At 34.9% G+C, this 15,008-nt stretch overlaps 1 protein-coding gene across 6 annotated transcripts in view; it reads left to right on the top strand.

The window, feature by feature from the left end:
* The window catches only part of ptprea (protein tyrosine phosphatase receptor type Ea), an 85,986-nt gene that overhangs the window by 51,596 nt on the left and 19,382 nt on the right, over window positions 1-15,008 (top strand). For 3 of the 6 annotated variants that reach the window (XM_089122364.1, XM_089122362.1, XM_089122363.1), the window contains exons 3-6: window positions 6,252-6,323; window positions 7,574-7,664; window positions 7,986-8,059; window positions 12,878-12,958. In XM_089122364.1, coding sequence (XP_088978490.1) covers window positions 6,257-6,323; window positions 7,574-7,664; window positions 7,986-8,059; window positions 12,878-12,958 — 313 coding nt within the window. In that variant the 5' untranslated portion in view covers window positions 6,252-6,256. Of the gene's footprint in view, window positions 1-6,251; window positions 6,324-7,573; window positions 7,665-7,775; window positions 7,909-7,985; window positions 8,060-12,877; window positions 12,959-15,008 lie in introns of those variants that run through there. The other 3 variants (XM_039665364.2, XM_089122365.1, XM_039665366.2) reach the window with 3 other exon arrangements.

The raw sequence follows: 15,008 nt of genomic DNA, 5'->3' as shown, positions 1-15,008 counted from the left end.
TACGGATGTTTTAAGGTGTGCATTTATTTTCAGGGAAACGCACGGCTAAAGTAGATCCAGCCAGACTGAGGTAATTCACACACACTATATATCTCTGAATATCTATAACATCTGAACAATGTTTTTTGGGGTGTATTCACTCTTAGAAGAAAAGGTTCTATATAGAACCTTAAAATGTTTTATCAGCGCTACGTATTTGTATTTGGAACCCCTAAAAGGTTCTATACAGAAGCCTTTTTTAAGGGTTCAATAATAAGGGTTCTATATGGAGTCTTTTGGGTTCATTCGTTTGTTTTGTCCTTTCCGGATTAAATATTTCATATTATTGACAAACATCAAGACCCTAAAATGTATTTATGAATGCATGTGAATGACCATAAAATTCAAGATATGGGGGTTAGAAAATATATATATTTATATCATTTTATGTAGTTAATCAATATCACTCGAAGAGTGCCATTTCAGTTTTTCTCCTCCAAAAATCAGCATGAAGTTACTACAACAGTATAATAAACAATAATTTGTTTTAAAAAATGACAAAATGTTGCAGAATTATGTAATATATGAATGAATAATAGCCTATAAAAGAAGCTTTGTGGCAAAATAGTTCTCTCTTGTCATTATAGAACCTTTTTTTTAGCATAAAATGTTCTTGGAGTTGAGTAAAGAACATGTATAGAACCCCAATGAACCCTTTTTTCTATGTGGAGTCATTGAGTTAAAGCACACTCGAGATGCTAATAATTCAACAGGCCGTTGTCACTTGTTCCTAACATATACTATGAGTTTTGGTGTTTTTTTAGCCGGTCAGGCTGCGTGACCCATGCTTGATGCCCAGATAAACCACCCTGCAAACAGTCATGATTACTTAACTGACACTTGCAGTGCAGAAACCGCTCGCGTCAGCTTTAACGTAACGATTGTGTTTTTTTTGTTTTTTTTTAAGTATTTTCTGTTGAGGTGCAGTGTGTGCGTGCATCGAGTGTTTGAGGCATTTTGTTGTCTTTCCCTCTGCACTTATTTTGGGTGGTATCTCTACTGTAAGACAGACACGCGTCACATGATTATAAGCTGATGATAACATGTCGTGGGTTGGTATTGATGTTTTGTGTAAGCAGATCCTGCAATCTGTAAAATTACTGTTTAGTCAACAGTCTACACGGAGAAGGAGGGAGTATACTAGATTTTATTTGATAAATACTAATAAACTATGAATCTCGAGTTAATATTTACGTGTGTGATGTGCATTTTTTTATGCTTTTTACATTATTGAAATATTTTTATTGTTAAATTCTTTTGGAAGCAAGTTTCTCCGGATTATTTATAGTCCTATTTCAGTTTGGATGCTGCCTGTGTAGATCGAATGATGTACATTAGTTTCAGGTGCATTGATAATTTGGACAGACACAATCTAAAAAATGCACACAAAAATAAAAATAAATATACACTTCTTTTTAAAAGTTTTTAATAATTAATAGAAATTAATTATAACGAAATTAATAAGAAAGAAATGCTACACTCTAAAAAATGCAGGGTTGGTTCAACCCCAATTTGGGTCAAATATGGACAAACCCAAATGTTGGGTTAAAAATGTACAGTTGAAAGTGAAAGTTGATGTTGGGTTAAAATTTTAAATTACATTTTTAACCCAACATTTTGGTTAGTCCATATTTGACCCAAATTTGGGTTAAAACAACCCAGCAGGGTTTAGAGTGCACATTCAACCCAAGTACGTTTACACACTTCATACACATGCATACACACATGCTTTTGCTGATTGCATAAGGAAATGACATGTCTGTGTGAACACAGGAGTGTTCCTCATTTATAGACCAAGCAGTCGTTGGGAGTTTTCGTGTGGGCTACAAACCCCCACGACAGAGCGTCGTTAATTCATGGTTAGCAGCTTCGACACAAACCGAGATAGCCTCACCATTTAATACAGCGAGTGCATACAGGGATGTTTTCGACACACGTTAAGGCCTCACCCAAGGCTATCTGCAAATGCCTATCGTATAAAAGGAGCCTGTCCGCTAGCTTCACTCCATGATCTATACTAGTAATGACTCTAAGAAGTGTCCTGTATGCTGAGGGCATACAGCAGACCGCTCCTGACCACAGCAAACACGTCACATGCTCTCTGAAGGAGGGATGGAGGAGGAAGACAGGCGATCATTGTAATTATGTAAAGGTAAAAATTAACATTATCACTCTAAAAAATTTGGGTCAAATATGGACAAACCCAAATGTTGGGTTAAAAATTTAATTTTAAATTTTAACCCAACTTCATCTTTCACTTTCAACTGTAATTTTTTTAAATAAAATGTTTAACCCAACATTTGGGTTGTCCATATTGTCCAAATTTGGGTTGAAACAACCCAGCAATTTTTAGAGTATAGTGTTGAGTTTGTTTACAGACTGATTACAAAAAAAATATATATCATTGTTTACTTTATGCACAATATATTGCTACCATATTGGTTATTAGGTGACACACATTTTTTTTATTCATTAGTATTAAATATTTAGTTGCGCATGCTAATTTCCTATATATATATATATATATATATATATATATATATATATATATATATTATTAAGGAAGCAATATAATTACAAATGAGTACAAGAAAACAAACCTAACAGTAAGAGAGAGAGAAAAAAATCCTATATTTTAAGGGTATTTAGACTGCCTTTACCATCATCTGTGTTGTGTAATATGTAACTTTTATTAAATAAATAATAATAATTGTTTTAAAAAAAACTGTAGTGTATTCACTACCGTTTTTTGTGTTTAAAAGAAGTCTCCTCTGCTCGTCGAGACTGCATTTATTTGATCAAATATACAGTAAATAAAGTAAAATTTTTAAATATTATTACATTATAAAATATCTATTTCTTTCTATTGTAATATATTTAAAAATGTAGTTTGTTCTTGTGATCAAAGCTGAATTTCCAGCATGATTACTCCAGTCTTCAGTGTCACGTGATCCTTCAGAAATCATAAATAATGAATAAAAATACTCATTTCTTTCTATTTCTAAAAATAGAGTAATGACCCATTTCAGTATATTTCTATATGAGTTCAAAGCCTTAGATATGGCACACACATCATATGGATTAATTTGATATATTTATGTTGTTTTCTGTTGTTTCGTCTTCATACACTGTCATTGTGAAAAAGAGACACTCGTACAATTCCTGTATCGTTCCATTGAAGAAATGTTTTGGGTGAGTAAATGATGACAGATTACTATTTATTGAATTTTTTTTTTCAAAGGTAAACTTTGTCTTTATAGAAACGGGAGTTGGGAGAAGCTCCACACAGTGTGTTAACACTCTGGAGTCTGAGAGACCCGTTTGCCTGCAGTAAAGTGTGGCTACACAAGATTTATGTGTGTCATTGATTTGCCCCACTTACTTTAACAGTTTCCACTGTGTCCCTGCAAAAACACAGCAGTGTGTGTGTGTGTGTGTGTGTGTGTACTGAACAGGAAAACTTGTCCCCACTGTACCGCATGTATCTCCACAGAGACATACAGAAGTTCCTCTGGATAAAAAGCATATGCAATTGTAATATTCTGTTCATTTGCATGCATTCACTTGGATGCAGTCTATATGCTATGGAATATATATATATTTATTCATGCTTACCTGTGCAGTTGTGTCCCTGGGCTTATACCGCATGAAACGGGGAGGGTCATTTCTTCTCATTATAATTCTGCCATCAGTCTTTGTGCGACTGCAGCTCTCGGCTCTCGGCTCTTTATTAATCGCCGTGGGATAGTGTATCGACTCGAACACTCTGCTGCTGTCCGGTCGCCCGTGTGTTCAGGGATACTGGCGAAAAATGCAGCATTTGATCACGGTTTATCACAGCGGCTGATCCAGAAAGCACTTTGTTTCACTGCCGGCTGATAAATGATGCAGACAGTCTGTGAGGTTACCAGGGAGAAAGTCTGGTGTACGCTAATAATGCAACACGAAAAAAATGCCCATGAACTTTTTGGGGTTTTTAGGTTTTGGGGTTTTTAATCAGGATTTTAGGTAACAAATATGTATGCATAAACGAAAGTGTATATTTTGGATGATGTAACTCCATTATTTATTTATTTATTTATTTATTTTACTTAAAAAAGTTTTTTCGACATTTATAATAACCTTATAAGCTGTTTTTTTGTGTGTTATGACAATAACACATGTTAAAACATTGTAAACATTGTTTTTTATATAAAAACAATGTTTTGTGGTGTTGTGTTTGCAGGTAGTCAGACTGGGAAATCATTTTAGCTGTTTTAAGATGTCTTTTTTTTTCATCCAGATTTAATATACAGTTTTATACACTTCTTTTTAAAAGTTTGGACTCTTTAAAAGATTTTAATAATTAATAGAAATGAAATATAACGAAATTAATAAGAAAGAAATGCTACACTCTAAAAAATGCTGGGTTGTTTAAACCCAAAATTGGGTCAAAAATGGACAAACCCAAATGTTGGGTTAAAATGCAATTAAAAAAATTAGAGTTGAAAGTGAAAGTTGAAGTTGGGTTTGTCCATATTTTACCCAATTTTCGGTTCAAACAACCCAGCATTGTTTAGAGTTTAATAAATAATGAATACATTAATGAATAATTTATTTATTAATTTTATAATAATTATTAATGAATAGTAATCAATAATTAATGAAATAATTAATAAAACATAGAAATTGATCCTTTACTGAAAGAATGGCTTACATGGATCAAAAGTGACCACACTCTAAAAAATGCTGGGTTATTCAACCCAAATTTGGGACAAACCCAAACATTGGTTTAGAAATGTAATTTAAAAAGTTGGGTTAAAATTTTAAACTAAATTTTTAACCCAACATTTGGGTTTGTCCATATTTGACCCAATTTTGGTAAAAATTGAGTGTAAAAACGTTTGTTGCAAAAGATTTATATTTCAAATAACTGCTGTTCTTTTGAACTTTCTATTCATCAAAGAATATACTAAAATAGAAACAGCTCTTTTAAATTATAATACTATTTCACAATATTACTGTTTTACTGTATATTTGATCAAATAAATGCAACCTTGATGAGAATAAGAGATTTAAAACAGCCTGCACTAATGAATTATGCACGATAAGACCAGAAATGATTGTTAACGCAAATCAATGTAAAATCAGCATGTTAATGTTTTAAAGTATACATGCATTCAGATGTATAATCACATGAACTACCCTACTTTCTGCAGATAGTTTGGCATGCAGTTTGAACTCCTGTGGATTCTTGAGTGTTTGGCATTGCAGGACCACAGGGATCTGTCTGTAACCGGTGTGTGTGTTGTATATACTTTGTGCTGGTTTAGTGAATTAGCAGCAGCACCCACTTCATTTTCTGAATGAAGAGCATCGGCGGCTGTGCGTGGGGGTTTTGTGGAGTATCTTATCTCGCTCGAGCAGCGCTGATAGCAGAACTGAGACTGAATCAATTCTTGTGGCTTTTCCCAGAAGTAGCCCACGACATCTGCCTTCCAGATAGAGGAGATAGAGGCCGGCCTACATTCACAAGCACATAACACTCATGCATTTACTAGTCTTTCAAGCATCTCTTTTACTTTTACTATGGGTTAAGGAATAAAATATGCCCCTAACCAAAAGTATGATGCATATTTTATCATGCACTGTTTGAGTAATGAGTGAGAGCACATTATGAGGAGAGACTCAGTCTTGTCTTCTTCTGCCACTGCTTAATGTGTCAATCATGTGATATGCAGATTAAGGCGAACGCCACACACCACGGATGGGGAACAGTACGTAATCTGCTTTCCCCCCGAACAAATACTTTAATAATGAACAGATTAAGAATCAGATGAGCCTTCTAACACCTCTTAATTCAGATTGTTGAATTCTAAATTCTAGATTAATTCAGATAAGGATTTTTTTTTAATCCGCTTGATAGCACATTTTTGTGTATTACACGTGCACTTAAAACTAAATAATCATGTGAAAGTGAAGTTTAAGAGTTTGCGTCGAGCCTGTCAGTGCAGAGATGCTCTCGGATTGAAAGTGTGTGTCTGTGTGTGTACTGGAACTCTATTTAAATGACTCTGGTGACATCTAGTGGAAAAGCAGTGAAACGTCTGTGTCCAGTAATGCACTGCTGTATGTCTTTCTGCTCTGCTGTTTTTAATTGGAGTATCATAAGTAAGGAAATTATCAGAATATTTCTAAATAATTTACTGATATGCTCTCTTCTTCTCTTGCAGACACAATGGTCCTTATTTTTTTTGTAACAGAAGCTCCAGACACAAACAATTCAACAGTGACCCATGACACTGGTAAGTGCTCATCATTTATAGTTGATAATAATAATAATAATAATAAATTGAGCATTTTCTTGTAGAGTTTATTACATTTATCGTACACACAAAATAATTTATTTTTCCATCACTGAAGATAAATTCATAAATAAAGAAAAATACCTTTAGATCGTCTTATATAGGCTGTATATGGTATTATTTTGCAATCAAATAATCCATCCATCCATCTTTGTTTTATTGTCTGTTGTACTTCCATTCATTTTTGGTATTTGTGAGAGTCATTGACTTGATGTGTGAAAACAGGATCCTATGACACAGCTGTTTGACTCAAGGTGGCGCTAGATGATGTCACCTTATTCACACACACATACTGTAAAAAATGCTTCCTTAAATTCAGAACAATCAACTTTGATGTTAAGTCAACTTAAATTACATTAACTACCTTAAAGAATGGGTTGAAACTTGTATAACTTAAAAAAAGTTGAAAATTTCTTATTTTGATGAGTCTAAGCATGTTTTCATACATTATTGATCATATAATTTTTTTTTTACAGTTTTTAATTTTTAATAAATTTTTTATTTAAAAAAAAAAAAAAAAATATATATATATATATATATATATATATATAAAATGCCCAGAATGCATTGTAGTACATTGCAGTTTTAATGAAAAACAGTCATTTTATTTGTTGAAGCTATTTTAGATTTGAGACAATTTCAGACCTGGAAACTGGAAAATTGGGATTTATTTATTTATTTATTTATTTTTTTGGATTGCAACCTCTATAAAATGATAAGAAAAAGTAGGCATTTCTCACAAACAACTGTAAAACTGTTGTAAACTCAGTGCTCAAAATGTGAACCAACCAATACTCTTAACCATTTTTTGTTGTGTAACATTCAGCAGCGAGATGAAATTTGAATCCTCCCTGGTCGCTGTCAGCGTTTAAGCATTACGTAAGCATTAGTGTGTATTTGTGTTAAATCTGCGGTGGATTACGCAGACTGCTGCCGTAAAGTGCTGATCGCGGGGTTTAGCGGGTGATTCTTGTCAAACCTGCTGTTAAATGAATGAGCGATGCTTATCCCCGCAGTCAAAACAGCTCCAGCGTCTCCATTAAATCACCAATAATGCCTTCGCTTGACTGGCTGCCATACCTCACTTAAACGCTAAGTGTGTCTGTTCCGGCTCCGGCGGCTCTGTTCGTGGGCCAGTTTCCTGTTCTTTTGTTCACCGTGGGTTGAACTGCCTCTCCTTCTTCCTTTAGGGGACTCGTACCACACACACATCCTGCCCATACTGCTGGGGCTGTCCGTCTTGCTGCTTTTTCTAGGGTTGCTGACCTGGTTTTGCCACAGGTATGGCACACAACACACACACTGAGAGTTGTTAACTGTGAGTCTGTCATGCTCACAAGCTCCGCCCATTTCTGATTAAGGGAGGGACAGGAACTGAGACATGCTGTCACACACACACACACACACACTCATACATAGAGGTAAACCCACAGATTTTCGCATGGTTGTAGCAGAGAGTGTGTTGTATAGCGTGTGTCCGTGGAGAAACAGCACCTCTGATGAAAAAGAGCTCGAGTTTTCGTTGGTGAGACACACTTGAAGACTGGATTGTGATATAAATCCTCTTTTCCTGATATGTTTAACCCTGCTTTTGTTTTTCAGGTTGAAAGGCCAAAGGAAAGCTGTCATCACAGCCGTCGACAAGAAAGTACCAAATGGGATCCTGGAAGAGCAAGGTACACGGTTTCTTTATCAGCTCTGAGTCTGAATCGATCAGCTATTTAAGATTGGATATAAAAGGAACTGGGTGATTTTCAACGCTCTGTTGTAAAGCGAGACGTCTTGGCGAGTTTCACTTTATCAAACGTGCTTTATTCGGCTTCCTGTTGCCTCAAGATGTAATGTGCCTCTTGAAGAGAGCAGGACGTGAGCGTGTTCGTGTGCTTTATTCTGTCCAGAACGACTGCAATTGCCTAACAAGTGGATTATATGCTGATTTTTGAGGATTAATGTCATCTGCATCCACAATGTTTACAATGAAACACCAAACCATTGATAAAAATATATATATATTTTTTTTTATTTAAGGTAACATTATTTCACTAACTTGTGTTTTCATGGCTTTATTCTATACACAAGCTTAACTATTTTAATAACATATTTTAAAGTTTTGGGACTTTTTAAACTCAACTTTCAAGCCAACCGCAAAATTTGCCTTGACGCACTTGTTCTTTTCTAGTTTAATATTAGTGAGCAGATATTACACTGTGAATCTTTAATCTTTTGGCTAAACTTTGTGTATTGAATTTTTGGTTACACTCTATTTCACAGTTTCATTGTTACATATGTTACATGTAATAACTCTAAATTACGCATAATTACACGCAACTTACCCTTAACCAAACCAAACCCTAATATTAACCCTCTAGCAAGTACATGTAGTTTCTTAAAGGGATAGTTCACTTTGAAATAAATTTTTGCTATGTTTTAGCTTAGTAAAAACAATATAAATACTGTTCGTTGTCCCTCACAAACCGCTCGTTTCGTGTCTTAGGCCATCAATGTGTACTTACATTTATGAGTCATTAAATCATGTTTAATTTTGTCTTCTCTGTGCATGCTCTTTGAGGTGGTGACCATAGACTAGGGGTGGGCGATATGGAAAAAATATCATATCACGATTTTTTCAGGAAAATCACGATCACGATTTTTTATCACGATTCTTTTTCAAGTTGCTTTTAATATTTTGCAAGTTGCAAAATTTTCTTAATTTACTCTCTCAAGATGTTTTAAACCCGAATAAGTTTCTTTCTTCTGTTGAAAATAAAAGTTATTTTGAATAATGTGGGTAACCGAACAGTTGCTGGTCCCCTTATAGTTTTTTTTTTATAGGTTCTCTCCTGGAAGTTAATGGGGACCAGCAACTGTTTGGTTACCCACATTAAAAAAAAAAATTGTCTTTTGTGTTCAGCACAAGAAAGAAATTAATACAGGTTTGGAGCAACATTAGAGTGAGTAAATAATGACGGATTTTTTATTTTATTTTATTTATTTTTTTTTTTTGTGAACTATCCCTTTAAGGACAAGCGGCAGTAATATTTATTCCTGTGGCTTTTAGACCAGCACGCGACGCGTTTAATATAGACGCATATTACACCAGATATTGTCTCAAATGTTTGCTTTCACTTTAGACATAGCCTGTTTATGTAAACATTGTGTGTATTTAACAGTATTAGCGTAATAAGACTCGAGAGATAACTTAGTCCAGTATTCAGGCGCTGTTTGACAGACTTCAGGCTTCTAGTGCCTGTGAGCGTCGGAGGTTATGCGGTCAGGAAAGCGCACGTTAGAAAAGCGCATAAGCGCGTGAATTAAATGTTTAACCGGCAAGGCTTATGCAAATAATGAACTTTTGTGAATTGCAGTGTCCCGTACCTATTCCTTAACGTGTGATCATGTGTAGGCTACGTCGCGTTGTACAGTTGAGAGACGGAGGCGCCAGAACTGAACTGATAGAATGCACTGTAACACGATACTACGATATTTCTTCAAAAGCAGATCGTGGAGACATTTTAATCGTCCACGATTAAAAATCGTCATATCGCACACCCCTACCATAGACCTGCATTATATGACTGATAGACAAGAACGGTTTGACCTAAAAATATCAAAATTGAAACTACTGCGGAAACAAAGACACCTACATCTTGGGTGCCCTTGACGTAAGCTAAAACATACCAAAAATAATTTTCAAAGTGAACTATTCCTTTGAAGGTGCATTGCACAAGTGTCTGAGTTTTTGCAGAACTACGCCCCCTCTGGCGATAAACTGCAACCAGAGGTGTGCACGCTTACGGACCACACACACACACACGCTTACACGAGCTGTTCATAACCAAACGACCATCAGCCGCACAAATCTTTTGTTACAGTCATAATGTCTTCAGAGGTAATGAAGTTATAAATCTGCAAGTCATTTTAAATATATGAAAGGAAAGGCATTTGAGGAAATTACACACTTATGTGAAACGGGGTAGTAGAAAAATTCGGTTTTTGTTTCCATCTATCTCCATGTTGAACTGTTGTATGTGTTTACTGTATCCGCTTATGATTGTATTATTATGGAAACACGTTCATGAACAATATAAGTTATTACTTTGTATAGGACCCGTTTGAGCCCCAGAGGAGACCGGAGATCTCTCCATTTGTCGAAAGCTTCCCGATGTCGACTCTCGACGCACTAGACACAAGTTTATTTTCTTTGTCTTACGTGGAGTTGCGTTGGGGTTTGGAATGAACTACAAGCCGGTCTCTTTGAATCCATCTTCTACTTTTGTGGAAAGTTGACTAAAGTTTTGTCGCTCGAGTTGTCTTCGCTGATACGGAGAATGGCGGCGAATACACAAACCTGCCAGACATAGCCAGGCGAGCGTGAACGCGCATGACGTCTCGCCCAGTCTCAAACTCCGTCCCGAATCCCTCTTATTTATTTACTGTACAGAATTATAGAGGCGATCGCAGTGATCAGAGAAGGGCTCATTCAGCACAACAGGTGATCGTTTAAGCATCTTTGGTTTAGAAAAATGGCTATTTTTAACATGAAATTTTGTGCAATGTTACTCGGTACTTAAATGTAGTATTACTTTGTAACAGAAACGCCTTAAAATAAAGTGTAACCAAATAATGCATTGTTTTGTTTCATGGATACAGCGATGGCAACATGATGTGGTTTTTTGTTTCCATTAATAATATTTCCTCAAAAATATTCAAACATGACTAAAACTACGTGAAAGAGGAAGACGGTTATTTTTTAACATATCTTCCTGTTTGCTTTTATTAGAGTTTGCATGTTTGACACAAAAGCTGTGGCTCATGGTTACCATAAGAAAGAGATATCACAAAAGTGGTCTCCTATAAGACTAGATTGTGTTTCTTAGACGGCAATCAATGAGATTAGCCTCCAGAATCTCAGTTTGTTCTCTCCTCGCAATCTCCTCTAGATAGTCAGAAAGGATCTCAAACTGGTTTGCTCTTATAGGGTCAGATTGTCGCCACAGATTGTGTCTTGTCGAAGGTCTTGCAGATTTAAAGGATTAGTTCACTTTTAAAAAACTTTTGCTGATAATTTACTCACCCCCATGTCATCCAAGATGTCCATGTCTTTCTTTCTTCAGTCGAAAAGAAATTAAGGTTTTTGATGAAAACTTTCCAGGATTTTCCTCCATATAATGGACTTCAATGGGGTCCAAATGGTTCAAAGTCCAAATGAGAGTTTCAGTGCAGCTTCAAAGGGCTTTAAACGACACCAGACGATGAATAAGGGTCTTATCAAGCCAAACGATCGGTCATTTAAAAAATAAATATCAAAGTTTGACTCTCCTGTTCGAACTCGTTCAAAATGAGCAAATCTTTTTTCGAGTCATGAACGAAATGAACAAAATGACTCGGAAAAAAAGATACCACCCGATCGTTTCGCTAGATAAGACCCTTATTCATCGTCTGGTGTCGTTTAAAGCCCTTTGAAGCTGCACTGAAACTCTCATTTTGACCTTGAACCGTTTGGTTCCCATTGAAGTCCATTATATGGAGAAAAATCCTGGAATGTTTTCATCAAAAACCTTAATTTCTTTTCGACTGAAGAAAGAAAGACATGGACATCTTGGATGACATGGGGGTGAGTAAATTATCAGCAAAAGTTTTTTCAAAAGTGAACTACTCCTTTAAGGCTTCCTCTGCACTTTTTCTCCGATTATCCTTTCAACATTTCAATCTGAGAGATTGTTTCAGTGTTCAGAGGTGAACGTCACACCTGTGCAAAGGAAGTGGTTTACCAACTTTCTCCAGCTCTCCGTGCCACACGCTCTATGTGTTTGTCTCTTTGATGTTCACTACCGTTCAATATAGTTGGTGTATATATAGTTTTTTTTTTTTTAATCTTTATTTATCAACTGTTTGACAACCACTTCTCATTTACAAACATGAGCTGGCCAAGAGGCTACAGAAATAAATAGAAACTGTACAAATGTACATAGTCATACACATGACACATGGAACAAGAAATTAAAATAAGAGGAAAAAACCTGAATAAAGTGCTTTAGTCTTAAATGCAATGTCGCTTATATTTTTGTTGAATACGTGATACTTTTTTGAGGTTCTTTGATTAAATATAAGAAAGTACTTATTTGAAGTACAAATCTTATGTAACATTTACATTTCATCACTGTCACTTTAGATAGATTTAATGCATATTTACTGAATAAAAGTATTAATACCATAAAAAAATTTTTTTTTGACCCAAATCCATGCAAATATGCTCTTTTTAATGCAGAAAAACACAAACTTTTGCTCATACCTACAAATATGTTTCTTGAAATCTGAACCAGAGACAAGACAATCATAGACTAGTGAAATCTTGATTTGAGTCAGTTGGAAACCACCAAGAAACCACCCAGAGCAACACCTTAGATGGTTTCACCTAATTTTTATTTATTTATTAAGTCTATAAGCTGAATAACACCGGTCACTATGTGTGTGTTTGCATATGTGTTGTATAGAGGAATATATAGATGTGGATGATGAGGAAAAGGATGATGAGGATGATGATGATGAGGATGATCTTGGCTGTCTGTCGGAAGGTCAGGTATACGTTGTGTCTCATGAACAGGCATGGACGTCTAAACTAATATCTCACCCTTTCTAACCTCTAAACCGATGGATGTGGGTTTCTTTGGTGCTTCAAGGGTCACTTGCATTTATGAAGCATCTATGCATAATATGATGCTTGAATATGCCCGTTTCTTTTACAGAGGCATGCTGATAGCTTTCCTGAAAAATAAATTATGGTGTTAAGGCCGGTTCACAGAACGTGTTTTTTTTTTTTTTGCTATTAAAAAGTTGTTTTTAATAGTTGGATTTAGAGTTTTTAGAATGATGCGTCATGGTCAAGTTGCTAGAAGAAACGTGAGACGCCTACGCATCGGCTAAAGACGTCCGTCTAGTGTGTGTTTGCATTGAAAAACAATGGATACGTAGTGTCCACAAAACGCTTTCTGTGTGAACGGCCCTATAGCATGTTTTCCTGGGTGACAAAACCGTTGGACATGATATTCTTTAAACAAAAAAGTATTTTAACAGTGTCCTGTTATATATTTAGGTGACTAAATTATAGAATTTAAAAATAGAGATTAGGGGTGTAACAATACATCGTGCCACAATATGTCGCAATAGGATAGTGACAATATTTATCGTGGATAGTTCCCCAAACTAAAAATTACTGTGTGAGAAGAAATTCTCACAAAAGTTTTAGTGTCAGTACTACATTAAACTACTATATAATAATGTTGATTATAATATACTGTATAATAATGCAATGGGGGAATAATGCCAAATGTCTGATGTTCCCAGTAAAAAGTGGCCGACATTATTTTAAATATATCAGTGACAGAGTACAAGCACATTCGTCTAATAACTCAGTAACTTCAGAATCATGAATATTGTTATTCTGGTGTCACCATTTGCCTACAAGTCCAAACCTATTCATTTAAACCCACAATGTAATATTAAAAAGCATTTTAATCAACAGTACATTTTTTGTTAACCTTTTACCAGATGTCTTGGAGAATGGCAATATCGTTTCGTGATTTTAATATCGTGATATATATATGAGGGTATCGTTACACCCCTAGTAGAGATCTAAACGTAGAGAATTTTAACTGGCAGTCTACCCAAACATCAAACCCAATCGCGATTGACAATACTGACCGAATCTATGTATACACCTCACCTGGCTGGATGTGCAAAACACACACAATGCAAATAGCAATGAAACCTTAACGTTTCTATACACACTTGTGAAAAAATATTGATGGTTTGACTTAAAAAAGTAAGTAACCTGGTTGCCTTAAAATTTTAAGTTCATTGAACTGGAAAAAGTGAGTTAATACAATGAAGGAGAATGATTTAATCATCAGAAACTCAAAATTATATGTTATCTGAACTAAATAAATTATTTAAGTTGATTTGACAAAATAAAAAATGTTGTGATTACTACACTGTAAAAACATATTGTTGGTTTAACTTAAAGTAAGTAACCTGGGTTGCCTTAAAATTTTAAGTTGATTGAACTGGAAAAAACTGAGTTAATACAATAAAGGAGAATGCTTTAATCATCAGAAACTCAAAATTATATGTTATCTGAACTAAATAAATTATTTAAGTTGATTTGACAAAAGAAAAATATAATGTGATTAGTAAAAAAAATATTGTTGGTTTAACTTAAAAAAGTAAGTAACCTGGGTTGCCTTCATTTTAAGTTGATTGAACTGGAAAAAGTGAGTAAATACAATGAAGGAGAATGATTTAATCATCAGAAACTCAAAATAATAAGTTATCTCAACTAAATAAATTATTATAAAGCTGATTTGACAAAAGAAAATATGTTGTGATAACAAATCTTGAAAATATTTTTTTTACAGTAACAAAAAGTCACTTTTAGATACAATATAGCAAGATATTTATTTTTGCACTGATATGCAAACAGTCGAACGCCACCTGTCAATCACCTTGCATGTGTGTGTGTCAGTTGGGGAGGTGATTGTATTTTTTGCACTTGTCGTTTAAACCGGGAAGTAAATGTCTATTGAATTTACATGCAATGAATTTACTCAGATTCATTACTTTTCATGT

Source organism: Pimephales promelas, chromosome 17 (assembly GCF_988280905.1).
Source record: "Pimephales promelas chromosome 17, fPimPro1.hap1.1, whole genome shotgun sequence".
NCBI lineage: Eukaryota > Metazoa > Chordata > Actinopteri > Cypriniformes > Leuciscidae > Pimephales > Pimephales promelas.
This window is presented reverse-complemented; position numbering and strand designations above follow the sequence as displayed.